Raw genomic sequence first — 15778 nt, 5'->3', positions numbered from 1 at the left:
CTTGTATGGCTATTATTATTGTTACTTTATAGAATTTCACAATTTAATTTCACTTGTCTTGTGTGTTTTCTTCCTGTTTTCAGGTTCTCTTATGTATCTGAATGAAGCCACTCTTCTCAACAACGTTAGAGTGCGGTACAGTAAAGACCACATATACGTACGTTCTCCTCTTCTCCTGCACATGTCCCCATTAGTTTTAGTATAAATCCTTTATTACTATCCAGCTGCATCATGAGGAAAGAGAGTAACAAGTTAGAGGACAGAGGGAGAGATGATCCCTATCCCAGTTTCCCTGGGGGAAAGGTACCAGGTGGTAAAGAGAGAAGGGAAGCTAACAGAGGGTCACAGAGTCAGACTGGCAAACCCAATCCTGATCCCAGTCACTCACTTAGGAAATGAGGGACAGCTGGTAGATGAGAGAAGAAAGACAGGGAAACAAGTCAAGGTGTGTCTCAGTAGCCTTCTCTGGGCTCATTTTCACCTCTGTCGTCTCTCATTGTTCAATAATTTATCTGTATTTTTTGCTGTCTATTAATGCTCTCTAAATGCAGAGTCCTTAACCACTGCTGTCTTTACCTCTCTTACAGACTTATGTGGCCAATATCTTGATAGCTGTGAATCCCTACTATGACATCCCCAAACTGTACGGCCCTGATGCCATCAAGTCGTACCAGGGGAAGTCACTCGGCACTCTGCCGCCTCACGTCTATGCTATAGGTGAGAGCTCACACCCAGCTAATCACTGTTACAAGGATAATGCAGCAGAGTATATAACAACAAGCTCCAGGAATGTTAGTCAAAAAGCATACCAACAACATTCCCTCTGAAGGTTGAGATATCCTGAGGTTATTTTATGAACAGCCTTGGTGTTATCTTGAGTTAACCTTGCACAACTAAAACAAGGAATGTAGAGTAGGAACGCACAATATCTCTTTTTTCCCACCGATACCAATAACCAATGACTTCTTATAACAATGCCCATGCCATTAACCAGTAACTTCCTGCTTCTCATAACCGATGCCAATACCAATAACAGATAACATTTTTGATAGTTTATATAGTACACCTGAGGTTAAGAAAGGCTAAGATGTAGTGAGTAAAGATGAATTTAACATTATAGGTTCCCCTCTGACCAAATAATATAACTCACATCACTACTGTATCACATCACAACAAAAACAAGAACAGTTATGACTCTTCAAAAATCTATATTTATTATTATTATTTCAAAATAAACTTATGACGCAAATGGACTGAACATGAGTGAAATCAAGGCAATGTTGGCTAATCATAATTGGCTCTATAATGTCATTATCAGACTTCTCTGTGTATTTTGGCCAATAATTATCTGTACAGATAGTTATCGTGGATCCCTATTGTAGAGTAATTTGCAGTGTCAACAATGGCATTATATCTGTAATATTGAAATTTTATCAAGACAACTTCACAGCTATTTGCATTGTGGCATTATTATTATATTATGTACTGATTTGTAAGTAATCATAGATATTTTTTTTCCTTTTCAGCTGACAAAGCCTACAGGGACATGAAGGTTTTAAAGATCAGCCAGTCCATCATAGTTTCTGGTGAATCTGGTGCTGGAAAGACAGAAAACACCAAGTTTGTTCTCAGGTATGAACTCAGTGTGAATTCTTCTCTTTCCTTTGCCCTCATCCCTTTTCTGGTTGTGTGTTCCACCTCATTGAGAGTCACTAATGGTGTTTTGCAAATCTCTGCCAAAAAACAACAATGAACAATACAACATTAGCGTGGACGCCATCTGCTATGAAACAAGCAGAAATTATGACACCTGCACACTTGTCCTCTGTTTTTTTTTATGTTTTCCTTCTCTGAAGGAGAAATTGAAATAAGCCAAGGAGTACTCCATTATTGTCTATGCAGCCATATATCTTGCACCTGTAAAGGAAAGCTACTGTAGTAGTGTGAGTGTCTTTAAACTCTCTCTCATTTCTATCCTATAGATATCTGACCACAACATATGGAAGTGGTCAAGATATTGATGAGAGAATTGTAGAAGGTAATATGTTGAATAATTAAAAACTTACATATGTTTGTTGTATTTTGGTGGTAGTGTTATCCTGATCGTTTTTTACTCTTTTTTATTTTATTTTGAACCTCAGCAAATCCCCTTCTTGAGGCCTTTGGAAATGCAAAAACAGTCCGCAATAATAACAGCAGTCGCTTTGGGAAGTTTGTGGAAATCCACTTCAATGAGAAGGTAAGTGATTGTCGATTGATGCTCCAAGTTGATTTGTAAGTCACTATGTGTGGAGCATGGATTCAAGAATTTGCTTTTGAGCCCTGATTTTCCTTTTGTTTCGGCAGAATGCAGTCGTGGGTGGATTCGTTTCCCATTATTTGTTAGAGAAGTCAAGGATTTGCATGCAGAGTAATGACGAGAGGAACTACCACATCTTCTACAGGCTGTGTGCTGGGGCATCTGAGGACATCAAGAAGAATCTGCATCTAGACTCCCCAGACAGTTTCAGGGTCAGTGAGCTAATGTGGACCCCAGAGACTTGGGTGTTAATGTTTCTCAGACAAAGAACACATACAGTATAATACTGCACTGTGAGCCAGTGTAATGTAATTTAAGTGAAATGAAACTGAGCAGAACTCAGCATTTTGAAGGCTGTTTGATAATGTAAACAGGTTTTCTCAGTTTTTTGTTGTAAGCATTGGGGGCCATGCACTTGAGGTTATTTTTAGTGACATCTCCACAAGAATCAAAGGGTCCTCCCTAGTGAAATCAACCTCCCCTCAGTAACCAAATATTTTGCAATTGAATTCTGTCCTGTTCAAATGTAATTTTCAGCTCAGCAGGGGCAAAGTCAGAGAGCATAAAGGTGTTTATCCCAGACGTTATTTCCTTCTACATGCTCTACAAAACAGAGCAACAAGCAGCTCAAGCTGTTCCTTCACATGTTTATCATAGTGTCATTATATCAGGTCCCTGAGGTGACACCCACATCAACAGAGGCAATTACTTCATGCAATTCACCACTAGTCAGCTGTGGAGCAATATTAGAAGACAGCAGAGTAAATCTTTTGGATGCTGAAAATCAATACAAATATCCCCAGTATGTGTTGATACTGTGCCTGAATTGAATTTATCAAAGTACTAATTATGTTTAAGTGTTTTCTAAGATGATTTTCTCTGTCGCAGTATCTGAACCGAGGATGCACCAGATACTTTGCCTGCGGGGACTCTGATAAACAAATTATGCAGAATCGCAAGAGTCCTGAGGTAATGTCACGTCATGTCCCTGTTTGATCGCTCCAGTTCAATACACAATTACTGTTGACATGTTTTTTGGGTTACATTTTACCTACTGTGTGGAAAAGTATTAAATGCCAAGAAACAAAGGCCTAAAATATCTTGTAATGTAACACTATTAAATGATTTCCTGTGCAATAAATCATTCAGATACAGTATACAGTATTGTTTTGAGCACACACTGGACTGAAAGCAAATCCCAAACCATATTTAAGAAAGTCTGCTGCAAAGGTGATATGATACAGAAAGTGATCAATCACAATATTTTATGCCAAGAAATTCGTTCAGGTCTGTGTATTTGATGAATTATGTAAAACATGAAAAAGAGCCAGTGCCTTGTTGAGTTGCGGTGCAAAGCCTGAAGGAGACATGTAATTAATATCATGAAACAATTAGAAGAATAAGTGTGACAGGTTGCTCTCTCAGGGACTAATTATGCATGTTCATTTCACTTCTTGTTTTCTAGGATAGAATAATATCTTCTTTTGTGCTAATCAAAATTTCAGATGAAACCGTGGTAAACAAAGGAGATGCTTTCAGTTTAGAATGTGTTTATTTAACCAAGAGCATTAAAATAAGTGCAGTGATTGAATCATATTTTACCTTAAAGGCCAAATACAACCTTTATTCTTAATTTTTTTTTTTTTTTTTTTTTTTTTTTACTGTAATTCATCCTTACTCATACTTTTATATTGAAATATTGTAATCTCACAGATTCTTTCTAGATGCTCAGAGACAGTAATATGTTATTGGATTAACTGTGTGTTTTTGAAATAGGAGAAAATTTTGAAAATTATAATTGTAAAACGCTTTACTTTAACACATCAATGATTTGAAGTGCTTTCATCATAGATGCGAATAATGCATGTATTATGAAGGGGTCTTTATTCCACATGCTCACCATAGTTTGAGATTACAAAGTCTGTGAATGGAAGCTCTGTGTGGTTGTAAGTACACTGTGTGTTATATTAACATGGTTCTAATGAAGTCATTGTGCATCTGTCTGTCCCAACACGTGTCTCTGTTACTGTAAATAGGACAATCAGGTGATGTTTCTTTTTTTATCAGGGCTTTGTGCTCCCTACTCTTTATCCTGTATTCTTCCTAAAGTAAACACTGAGATGCTCAGGTTTTACATGCTGCTGTTTGTAGTGCATGCTTCCTCTTTGTCTGCATGTGTCTGCCTGGATTGGGTGAGGTCGGGGCTGGGTGGTGCTTTGAAAATACAAAGGATGTTTGCTTACTCAGCTTTTTTTTTTTTCAGTAACAGTACGAGGCAGAGCTGCACAATTATTATATATTTCCCATAGTGATAATCAATATTTAAGACTGACATTTTTTTTTGCAGGTTTGCCATCAGTTAAAGTATTTTATTCCCATCAATGCAATAACTGTGAATGGTCTCTTATATTACACTATGATTAAGAGTACACATTTAGTCATAATTGTGCAGCAGATTGATCTATTTTATCTATTTCTTGATTTTTGAAGTGGTCTAGTCCAGTGACATTTTTTTTACTGCATGCCTGTGCAGTCTTCATCACTCCTGACATGCTGCCTAATTTTAAAGCAGTTCTGTCTTTCCCTTAAATATATAAATACTTGAATTATTAAGACATTTGGAGACAAAGCCACTGTGCCAGAGGAGCTGTAGTTTATAGGATGGTGTGTTTGCTGTGTTTTGCTGGTGGGGGCACTTTTTACATGTTACTGTAGTATAAAATATTTCTCTTGTATATCTCTACCATGCAGTGTTACTTTTTACTTTAAAACAAACACTGATATTCATGGTTGCATCTCATTTCTAACTCATAAACTCTCTGAGACATTGCCCATTTCTCCACTGTTCCTAAATGTCTATTTCTTTTGCAGCATCTAAAGGTCGGTGCTCTGAAGGACCCTCTTCTTGACGACCAGGGCGACTTCAACAGGATGTGTGTGGCCATGAAGAAGATTGGTCTGGATGACACTGAGAAGCTGGACCTGTTCAGGGTGGTTGCTGGTGTTCTGCATCTGGGGAACATTGACTTTGAGGAAACAGGGAGTTCCTCAGGTGAGGAACAACATGTAGATGTACAGTCTCTCTTCAGAAGTTGCATTGCAGCTTCCAGTGCACACTTTTTGTTGTTGGCATTGTTTGTCCTTTTAGCCACAGGGATTTATCACTATTCATAAACACAATCAAGGCCATCTAATTTTTTTTAGCTATTCTTCTGCCACAAATTTAAAAACAAAAACTTCCTCTTTGGCCATTTTTACCTTAAAAGACCAACAGAGGTTCCATGTACAAGTTGCTATCAGTTTATTTACAGTTGTAATTGTGAGCTCTTAGAGTCTACACTTGTGTTTGATTAGATTGGTGTACATATTTGAATACCAGCCATATGTCCTTGGATGTCGCAACAATTTTCTGTAACCCTCACAACCATTATCTATGCCCCTGATTTCTTTTTCACTCTTTATCTTCCAGTTTGTACAGTCAGTGTCTCAGTGGAGTAAATAAATACAGTTAAAACATTTTTGAAGGCACTTTTTCCCTTCATACGATGAATGACTGCTGCTAAATCTTCCAAAACTGCGTGTACCACTTTACTCACTTTTTGATATGCTAATTTTGTAAGTAAATGGTGTATGCAACTTGTGGGATAGTGTGATTACAAAGATGTTAAATTAATTGTGTTTTTAAAATTATAGATGAACCATCCTAACACCCGTCAGTTCAGCAGAAAACTGGTTCTGTAAAACCCACAAAAAGGAAAATACAAGGAATGGCTTATATAACTCTTCCTGTGTGTTTCAGGTGGCTGTGTCCTAAAAAATCAGTCAGGTCAGACTCTGGAGTACTGCGCTGATCTGCTGGGTCTTGACAAAGACGATCTGCGTGTCAGCCTCACCACAAGAATCATGCTCACTACAGCAGGGGGCGCCAAAGGAACAGTTATCAAGTAAGAAAGTGTGGCATCCAGCTCTTCAGCTCTGAGACCCTTTACAACTTCTTTTGGTAATTTATTTTTATGGGGAAATTATCTTGATTTTTTTTTTTTTTTTTTGAGGCTACTGCCAGTGTTAACTAACAAATACATCCATCAACTGAAATTAAATGAGTGAAGGCAGTGAGCCTAGGATGAATCTAAAAATAGCTAATAATCCTTAGACAGAGATTAACCAACCAGAATTTAATCGTCACAGGCAATGGATAGGCAGTTGTTGCTGTACTTATCTGTACTAGTCTGCTAAGTATTAAGATGTCTTTATTGTGCAAAATGAGGCGATTAAATCCGAGCACTGAATTAAGCCTGTTATTTGATCGTCTTAATATAAGAGAGAACAGTATAGATCTGATTATTTAATGCCACAACGTGCTCATCTTCATTTTCACAGTAGACACAGGAAAACACTTTATTTTCCTTAGGTAACCTCTACTTCTGTACAGTATGATTGCACATTGTTTTCAGGCAGGTTAAAACATACTCTGAGGAGAATATGGTGCAGTCCTGGTGAAATTACTATGTAGTTTTGGTGGTGATGTGGTGTTTGAGTGATGGGGCCAGGTTTGGTAGATTAATATTTCAGGAGGGCCAGATGCTGGGCTGGCCTGGAAGTGTTTTCTCCACATAAATAATGCAGCCTGTATCTGAGGAGGCAGGCGAGCATGGCAGCAGTACAGTAAAGACCCTGGTGTCTGGGGAGCAGGTGGAGCTAAGGGGTCCTGGCTTTGTCATTAAGCCCCAGACAGATCCACTCTACCCCTGGGAGGTTGAGGGTAAGAGAGGGGGTGGTGGACATGATCAGGGATGACTGAGCCTCTAGTGTGCATATGAAATATTGTAACTGATAAAAAAAAATGCCTGTCAGAAAACACATGAAATTCTTATAATTAATCTACGTAAGACCTTCTGCATTTAACTTTTGTTGTCACAGTGAAACAGAGAAAAGCTAACCTGTTCTCGTGAGAGACATGATAAGTCGACTTTTCCTGTTTGTAATGGATGAGGGTTATTCTTCTCATGAAGACTGGGTGGGTGGAATATCAAAAGAAAGACAGTGGGTAAAGCAAAAAAAGACCTTTCTATTTTAAATTCATCCTCTCCTCAGCAGGGACAGCTGAGGTGAACTCTGGGCCACTGTGGAACTGAACTTTGTCCATACCTTCAACCCCTCTAAATAATTTAATATAAATGGTGTTGAAGTGTCATTAGACAGCCAAGTAGAGTTCAAGGTTCACATCTTAGTTTGAATATGTTCTCTTTGGCTTAGAAAGCCTAATTTTAAAATGATCACCTAGCTTGACTATAAGGATCAGAGGGGGGTGACACTGTGGCAAAATGTGTCAGATTAACAAATCTAAGATTTTCCTGCCACATAAAAGTTGGGCTGATTTTAAAAAAGAAAAAGAAATGGATTTAACAGGAGATTTGCATGTCCCAGTTTCGGACTGTCCCTCACTGCCCCACTTTGTGTTTCCCTCTAGGGTGCCTCTAAAGGTGGAACAGGCAAACAATGCCCGCGATGCCCTGGCCAAGGCAGTGTACAGCCGCCTCTTCGATCATGTGGTCAAACGAGTAAACCAGTGTTTCCCTTTCCAGACGTCCTCCAACTTCATCGGGGTGCTGGACATCGCTGGGTTTGGTAATGAAATGCAGTTAGTCTACTACAAAATGTGGACGTTTCAATTAAACTTAACATATTGTGTATGTTTAGGCCATCATAGCTATTGACAGAATTGACCAACTGAAAATCAGCAGATTTCCACATACACTTCATTTTGTCTTGGTGGCACATTTGTCCATTGGTTTGTTCATTCAGTCTAAAGAGACACTGTCTGTACAGCATGTTTCCTAATAGAAGTACCCTAATACATTGCATGCACGCTCATCATTACCAAGGCTTCTGCATGAGAATTAATTTTCTTCGCTGCCATAATTAACACAAGCTTTACAAATTTTTTCATTCTGGAATTAATTGAAATATATGTTTTTTTCTGTTTATATCTCCTCTCAGAGTATTTTGAGCACAACAGCTTTGAGCAGTTCTGTATTAATTACTGCAACGAGAAGCTGCAGCAGTTCTTCAACGAGCGTATTCTCAAAGAGGTGGGTGAGCGCTGTGTGGATTAAGGTGATTCAGTGCGGTTTACCTCTGTTATCCTGGAAAACCTGCCACGTCATGTCACTCACAAGCCAAACTTAGTGACTTTCTCACAAGCCAGGAGGAAGAGGCTGACACTCACTAAGCTCCTCTGTCTTTTTTCTCTGTGTGTGTATATTTTCCCTACGTCTCTCCGGTGCGCTCTCTCATTAGAATGCTAATTTCTCAAGGGACATGATGAGGCTTGTTTCTCTCCTGTGATCTCTTAGTGTTATTCTCCTCCAAGGTTTCCCATTAATACACCGCAATTCTAGTTAAAGCCTCTGTCTCATTATCTGAACCCTATGTTGTGGGTTTGATGTTTTGTTTTTTGTCTGTTTGTCTTTTTGAGATGTTCTGAAACCAGTGAGAAATTTGTGTGTGTGTGTGTGTGTGTGTGTTGATTTTTGCCATTTTCCGGACATGTCTGTACAGGAGCAAGAACTGTATCAAAAGGAAGGGCTTGGAGTGAATGAGGTGCATTATGTTGACAATCAGGACTGCATAGGTGAGTTCATCCGAGACATCTTTCCTCCCCAAATCCCTGTTAACCCTTGAAGATGTGTGCAGTCATTTTGATCACTTCCTTGTGTGGATGTTCACTTTTCAAAAGTTGATTCAGTGTCGAAAATAAAGAAGTTTCTAGGCAACACATACTTCAAAACAAATTGCAATGCCACACTTTGAACATACAGTACGTATCTGCTTGAGTTGGGTTCAAAATCAAAGGTACATACAGTATGTCAAGGCTGTCCATGTACTGATATCTTCCTGTATCTCGTACATTGGGTGATTGGAAGTGGAAAGAGATCTGTCGAGTGACAACCGAGGACATCATTATCAAGTGTCGCCTGAGAGCCTGTATAACGCACAAGTACTGACCAAGATGTGGCTCTCTGTAGAACCCACACATCTACAGAGCCTGGTTCAGGGGTAACAACATCGACTCACCTATGTGGCGTCGGAGCAGCGAAAATATACCTGTTAGCGGGGACAAAAATACCGACTTCTCATTATTGTAGAAACGGTCATATCCATGAGTCTGAGGGGAGCAAGCGTAATGACTGAGTATTTGTGGGTTTACGGCATCTTTTGTGTTATGTGAGGCTGGAGAAATGATATCCCCTCGTCTTTGTTGTCTCTGTCCTCAAATAAATCCCCAAATCAATGGGATGAAGTAGTCAGTCTATCAAGGTGGAGCAGTTTGATTTGTATTTCAAAGGCTGTGATTATTCAGGGTGCGAGGTTAACTGACAACCGTGAATAACATTTACGACTTGCAAATGACCGTTTGCGTTGGCCATTAATTCACTCATCAGTCTTCGGGATTTATGCACAGGTGCTTGTTCATGCAAATTTTTCCTAAGGTCCTTGGCTATTAGATTTTATTCCAAACACAGCAAGCTGCATGAATAATTCAGATTTGTGGCTAAATGAGCATCCTGATGATGAGCATGTTTTGTGCTCTGAATATTCACATCCAGAAACAGTAAAAAGTGGAAATTTCCAATAAATCAAATTTTTCAGAACCTGAATCTTACTGTAAGTGATATTGTAACTTCTTTACCATATCGGCTCCTGCTGCCACCTCGCACCTTCCTTAAGCACTGTAGCGGAGATAGTGTTCATCAGTCTTGTTGTGGTTTGGATTATGTTAAAAGAACCTCTCGACATGTCATAGCCTACTACATACATCTCAAAGAGACATTCTATGGCTGCACATAAAGACAAATAATAATACAGTGGTTGACAGATAAATATTTGTTCTTTCTAGACCTCGTGGAAGCAAAACTGGTGGGAGTCCTGGACATTTTGGATGAAGAGAACCGGCTTCCTCAGCCCAGTGACCAACACTTTGCACTGGCTGTTCACAGCAAACATAAAGACCATTTCAGACTGACGGTCAGTCCTCTCAGCTGTGCTCCCTCTCTCTCACCCTCCTACTCTCCCCTTCCACTATGTTTCTTATTCTCTCCCTCTCTTTGTCTTTCCCTTCTCCCATGTGCTATTATTCTCTTTCTTTGTGTATTAAGCTCTTTTGTGACACCAGGGAGCAGTGTAACTGCACAGTGCTCCTGCCATTGTGGTCTTTTTCACTCTGTCTGCTTGTTACAGCAGTTTTGTGAATAACACGCAGTCCCACTCCCTCGCTCTGTCTCTGTCTTTGTCGCTATTGTTTGCCTGCTGCCTGTATCTCTGCAAGCATGAAATCCTTTTAGCAATGTAGCCTTGACACCAGTTCAAGCTTTAGATTAGAGGTGGCTGGCTGCAACCACACTCTACTGCAGAGAGAGTTATACTTAAATAAATATTCTATACACTAAACAAGTGGAAACACATTAATCTTAATCATAAGTGCTTCATATGCCGCAGGCTAACATTTCTGCAATTCAGTTTTTACACTTTAAAGATAATTTATTATGGTTTTCTTCTTTAATAGCACTAATGGAGCTTAAAGTGCTGGTTGCTACATTTTATATTTCATTATAAGAATAATGTTGTGGTCCTTTATAATACTTGTCCACATAAGATGAATATAATTTATAAAATATATATTTGGACTGTCTCCAGTTGTTTTTCCTTGTAAATTCACAAAATAACTACAAATTGACCGGTACACAGTGAGAAGATCTTGTTTTTCGCAGGACCTCATTGATCTGAATGTTTCACTCTACAAACCAGCAATCCTCATTCAGCAGTGGGGTGGATAAACAAGCTTTTTTTGTAGAGACAGTGATGGATGATCAAAGCAGTGTAATTTAATATGATTTGCTTTCTTCCTCTTCTTAGGTTCCCAGGAAGTCAAAGTTGACCATTCACAGGAATCTCCGAGATGATGAGGGCTTCATCATCCGGCACTTTGCTGGAGCTGTCTGCTATGAAACGGTCCGTCGTAACACAAACCTTATTATACAGAGCTATTTAAGCTTGGTGGTGTTCACAAAATCCCATACTAATGTGGAATGTCTTTTTTCCACATGCTTATGTTATGTGCATACAGTACATACATACAGTACATAGGAGTTACATAAGTGGAGTAGTTAGCAGTTAAAGCTTATTAAAAACGAAGGAAGCAAATCAATGTTGTTCACGGTTAAGTAATCAATAATATTTGTGATTTTTTTCTTGAAAAATATCATATATACTGAAGCATATTTGTTGTCCTGTTAAAAAATCTCACAACTGTACAACTCTTATGCTGAGAAAAGTTGCCTCTGTGAAGTGTGCTGTTTGCTGCAGGGATTGAGCCATTCTTTATTTGTATTTTAATGTAGTGCATCTGTGTAAAATCTACCACTACATGAATGCATGCATGTGCATGTGTGTGCCCACAGACTCGGTTTGTGGAGAAGAATAATGATGCCCTCCACATGTCCCTGGAGAGTTTAGTTTGTGAATCAAAAGACAAATTTGTCCGAGAGCTGTTTGAGAACTCCAGCACCACCAAGGACTCCAAACAGAAGGCAGGCAAACTCGGCTTCATCAGCGTTGGCAACAAGTTCAAGGTCAGTGTGGCTGTTAAAGTTTGTAATTTTTTTCTGTTAGCACAAAGTCCCAGAAGTCGAGGAAAACCTGCTCATTTTTAGTATAGCATTACATTATTTAAATTTCACAATAATAAACAATGACCCAAATAGAGGAATAAACGTGTTATCTGTCACTCAATTCTCATTCAATCCTTTTTTGTGTTGTTTTGAGACCTGTAAATTGCAAATATAATACAAGTTTGACAGAGCGTGTTGTCCTACTGGACTAGTTTGAAACAAACAATTGATGCATGAAAAACAGGGAGACAGCCACAGAACTGTGGAATAGTTTACAATGCTGTATCGTCTGTCTTTGCTTCTTTTCTAACTCTAGTCTCCAGATCTGTAACTTCTTTCCTTTCCACTCTCCCAACCCCTTTTCTCCTCATCATTCAGGGTTCCCCTCTTAGGTTTCCTCCAGTCTCCCTTCTCTTTCCCCTGAGAAAAACTTTCTTGGTGGATAAAGCTGGATAAAGCCAGCTTGAGGTATAATAGAGATGAGTTGGGGGAAAAAAAGAGAAAGCCTGAATGTCTCGTTCTTTCTTTCTCACAAGTGTTTAGAGTGAGGGGAGAACTCAACCTTCAGCAGCATTTTCCAACAACAGTCAGCTTCCTTTTATCTATCACTTACTTATATCGCACCAACTATCTTCTATATATCTTCTATTCTTCTTTATTACAAATGTAGACGCTTTGCTTGAAACATGGACAAAGGCTAAAAGCCTATGTGGGTGTTTTATTAGGGCACCTATAGCCAATGGGACAAGATATGTTTATATTAAAATGTTTTCAAAGCAGCATTAGTTTACCGGTTCATTTATAAGTCATTACATTCATGCACAACATGCCTTATACTGTAAGCACAATAATCTTTCCTTCCTGTGTTGGCTCTCTTCATGACAAACTTTTAAAACCAAACTATGATCCAACTGTTGTTTTTATCCACTTGCACCCACAGACCCAACTGAACCTGCTGCTGGAGAAGCTGCGCAGCACTGTGAGTAAAATTTATGTAATTTCCTGCTCCGAATCAATATAAATAAATCACCCTCTGACAACAAAATGTGTGTGCTGAATGTGTAAACACATATTACAGTACTTCTATACATGTTTTTATTCATATGCCTGTTAAAGGCAGACAATTTCCCCTGATTAATGTGTGTGTGTGTGTGTGTGTGTGTGTGTGTGTGTGTGTGTGTGTGTGTGTGTGTGTGTGTAGGGCTCCAGTTTCATCCGCTGTGTGAAACCCAACCTGAAAATGGTCAGCCACCAGTTTGAAGGAGCTCTGATTCTCTCACAGCTACAGTGCTCAGGTGGGTTTTGAAAAAAGTATGGGTACCATACTACTTCTATGGCGACACATTCACGATTTACAATTTCTCAGCCATTTACAGTCAAGTTCACGTTCTTGAGATAGACGACAATACTGAAACATATTTTGATAAAATATGAATGTCATATACCTACAGTAAGAAACTAAACAAAAATTTCGGAAATCAGAAATGAATATTGGATGTGGTACAAACAGTTTTTAAGGAGTGCAAGATATGTATATTTACATTTCCCCCCACTGCTTCCCATAAAGGTTAAATATGTTAAACTATCATGACTGAAAAAGCCTAGGAAGGCATTAGACTTCATTGTGCATTTTGTCAGTGTTTTGCATACTGGACTCTACACTGCCATGACTTATTTAATTATTTAACTTTTTTTTTTACTAATGGTGAGTCCACAATTTCAATCCACATATTTCATTAAAAAAAAAAAAAAAAAACTGAAAACTGTGCTAATTTTCATCAAAATAAATACTTGCAACTGCAAACTAATAACAGTGCACATTTCACAGTGCTCTAAAATTCTTTAGGCAATCTTGTTTCTTTTTGGTCACCCTTTATATATTAAAACCATGCATTTTCTTTCATTGTTTTGATTAGGCATGGTGTCGGTGTTGGACCTGATGCAGGGCGGGTTCCCCTCCAGAGCCCCCTTCCATGAACTCTACAACATGTATAAACAGTACATGCCAGCCAAACTTACACGACTGAATCCACGACTCTTCTGCAAGGTGGGTTTACATAGATTCAGTTCATTGGAGAAATACAAAGTGTGCAGTTGGGTTTAAATAACAAGCTTATCTGTTTAAATATAGCCTAATTAGTTGTGTAATTTGTTCAAAGCAAAAAAAAAAAAAGAAGCCTATAGCCACACTGAGTGACCCATTTGAGGAATGCTTAACTAACATAATGTGCAGTGTCCTAAATTCTTCACATATAGGCTGCAATCTTATTGTGTCACTGAATGTGCATTTGTTCCTCTGCAGGCATTGTTCAAAGCTCTGGGACTTAACGACAATGACTTCAAGTTTGGACTGACCAAAGTGTTTTTCCGTCCTGGAAAGGTACAGTTAAGTCAACAAAATTAATTACCCCTTGATTTTGCAGGTCATTTTGTACAATATGTGGTCCAGCTCTTGGGAACAGAAATATCCCTGACTGAAGAGGATTGTTGCTTAACTTGTTATCTGTGTGTGCATCAGTTTGCTGAGTTTGACCAGATCATGAGGTCTGATCCCGATCACCTCGCTGAGCTGCTGAAGAAAGTCAATAAGTGGTTGGTGTGTAGCCTCTGGAAGAAGGTCCAGTGGTGCGCCTTGTCTGTCATCAAACGTATGTTAAAATTGAATTATTAGATCCTCACTGTGTTTTTGTTATTTGTTTACCGCACCATGTGGAGCGAAATAATATGCTATTATCATAAATTTCTGTTTTGCTATGGTTTAGGTCTGTTTCAGATGGTGAACCCACTTGTAAAGCCATGATTTCATTTCCATTTAATAGTGCTCTAGTCATAGTGCCTGAAGCTCTTTCTGTATCTTTCTTCATGATGTCATATGACACCTGGCTTGAATCAGTCCCTTCTCATAGAAAGGTGGCACTAGTGATAAAACCCTCTCTGGAGAGTCACCCACACCTCAACGCTTCTAAGCAACTGTATCAACTGTAGAAAGACACAAAATCTTGCATCAGCACAATCTATCATTCTATCCATCTATCCATATCAGTGTTAGGCGAGGCAAGGCAATTTTATTTGTATAGCCCGTTTTTACAAACAGTTTGTCTCAAAGGGCTTTACATGGCACCATAACAACATCCTCTGCCCTTAGACCCTCACATCGACTGATGAAAAACTCCATAGTGTTAGTTAAGATACTTCACTTTCCAGGGGACGACTGTAAGATTTCTTGCTATTTCCCCATGCTTTATTATGCAGCTCTAATAGCTATACTAAATCATATTTCACACTTTTTCATTCTTTCGCATTGAAAGCAGCAGCCTCTAGCAAAATGGAATAGTACTTTCAAAGCAGTTCCCTGAACCATTACCCTCTGTGCCAAGTTATTGATTTCCACCATTTAACAAAATGCAGGCGGGCCTTTGCTTATTTGTGTAAAAGCACTGAATGAAATTACATTACAGTTACAGAAGAACATTACCTCTGCTGGACCACACATTTCTTGCATAACCCAAGACCTGAGGAAATGTATGATCCTGGTCCTGGTCATTTATTTCCTTCCACGCCTCACCTGATTATTGCAGTTTTATTTTCACATACAGTACTGTATGTGTGTGAATGAGACAGAGAGTGTGTGCCAGGCACGTGCACACATAGGGCCCAAAGGGTGCTTGAGCCCCTGCCCTTTTTGCCCCGTATTAAAAAGTGCCCTTTTTAATTTTTTATTTTTTTCAATAAATGCATTCCTGTTGTGCATGAGGATGTAAACAACCGCGCTGTAAAAATGCCACGGTTATCTACCGTACGCATTTCC

General features: G+C 39.0%; 1 protein-coding gene across 1 annotated transcript in view; it reads left to right on the top strand.

The window, feature by feature from the left end:
- The window catches only part of myo6b (myosin VIb), a 34178-nt gene that overhangs the window by 6037 nt on the left and 12363 nt on the right, over positions 1-15778 (top strand). The window contains exons 4-24 of the mRNA XM_083997888.1: positions 84-157; positions 588-717; positions 1527-1632; positions 1983-2038; positions 2142-2239; positions 2347-2511; positions 3188-3268; positions 4336-4344; positions 5171-5351; positions 6099-6243; positions 7770-7927; positions 8300-8391; positions 8861-8933; positions 10200-10327; positions 11216-11311; positions 11761-11931; positions 12911-12949; positions 13172-13265; positions 13887-14017; positions 14273-14350; positions 14489-14618. Coding sequence (XP_083854014.1) covers positions 84-157; positions 588-717; positions 1527-1632; positions 1983-2038; positions 2142-2239; positions 2347-2511; positions 3188-3268; positions 4336-4344; positions 5171-5351; positions 6099-6243; positions 7770-7927; positions 8300-8391; positions 8861-8933; positions 10200-10327; positions 11216-11311; positions 11761-11931; positions 12911-12949; positions 13172-13265; positions 13887-14017; positions 14273-14350; positions 14489-14618 — 2235 coding nt within the window. The remainder of the gene's footprint in view (positions 1-83; positions 158-587; positions 718-1526; positions 1633-1982; positions 2039-2141; positions 2240-2346; positions 2512-3187; positions 3269-4335; positions 4345-5170; positions 5352-6098; positions 6244-7769; positions 7928-8299; positions 8392-8860; positions 8934-10199; positions 10328-11215; positions 11312-11760; positions 11932-12910; positions 12950-13171; positions 13266-13886; positions 14018-14272; positions 14351-14488; positions 14619-15778) is intronic.

The sequence above is a fragment of the Trachurus trachurus genome (genome assembly GCF_905171665.1).
Source record: "Trachurus trachurus genome assembly, chromosome: 22".
Taxonomy (NCBI): domain Eukaryota; kingdom Metazoa; phylum Chordata; class Actinopteri; order Carangiformes; family Carangidae; genus Trachurus; species Trachurus trachurus.
This window is presented reverse-complemented; position numbering and strand designations above follow the sequence as displayed.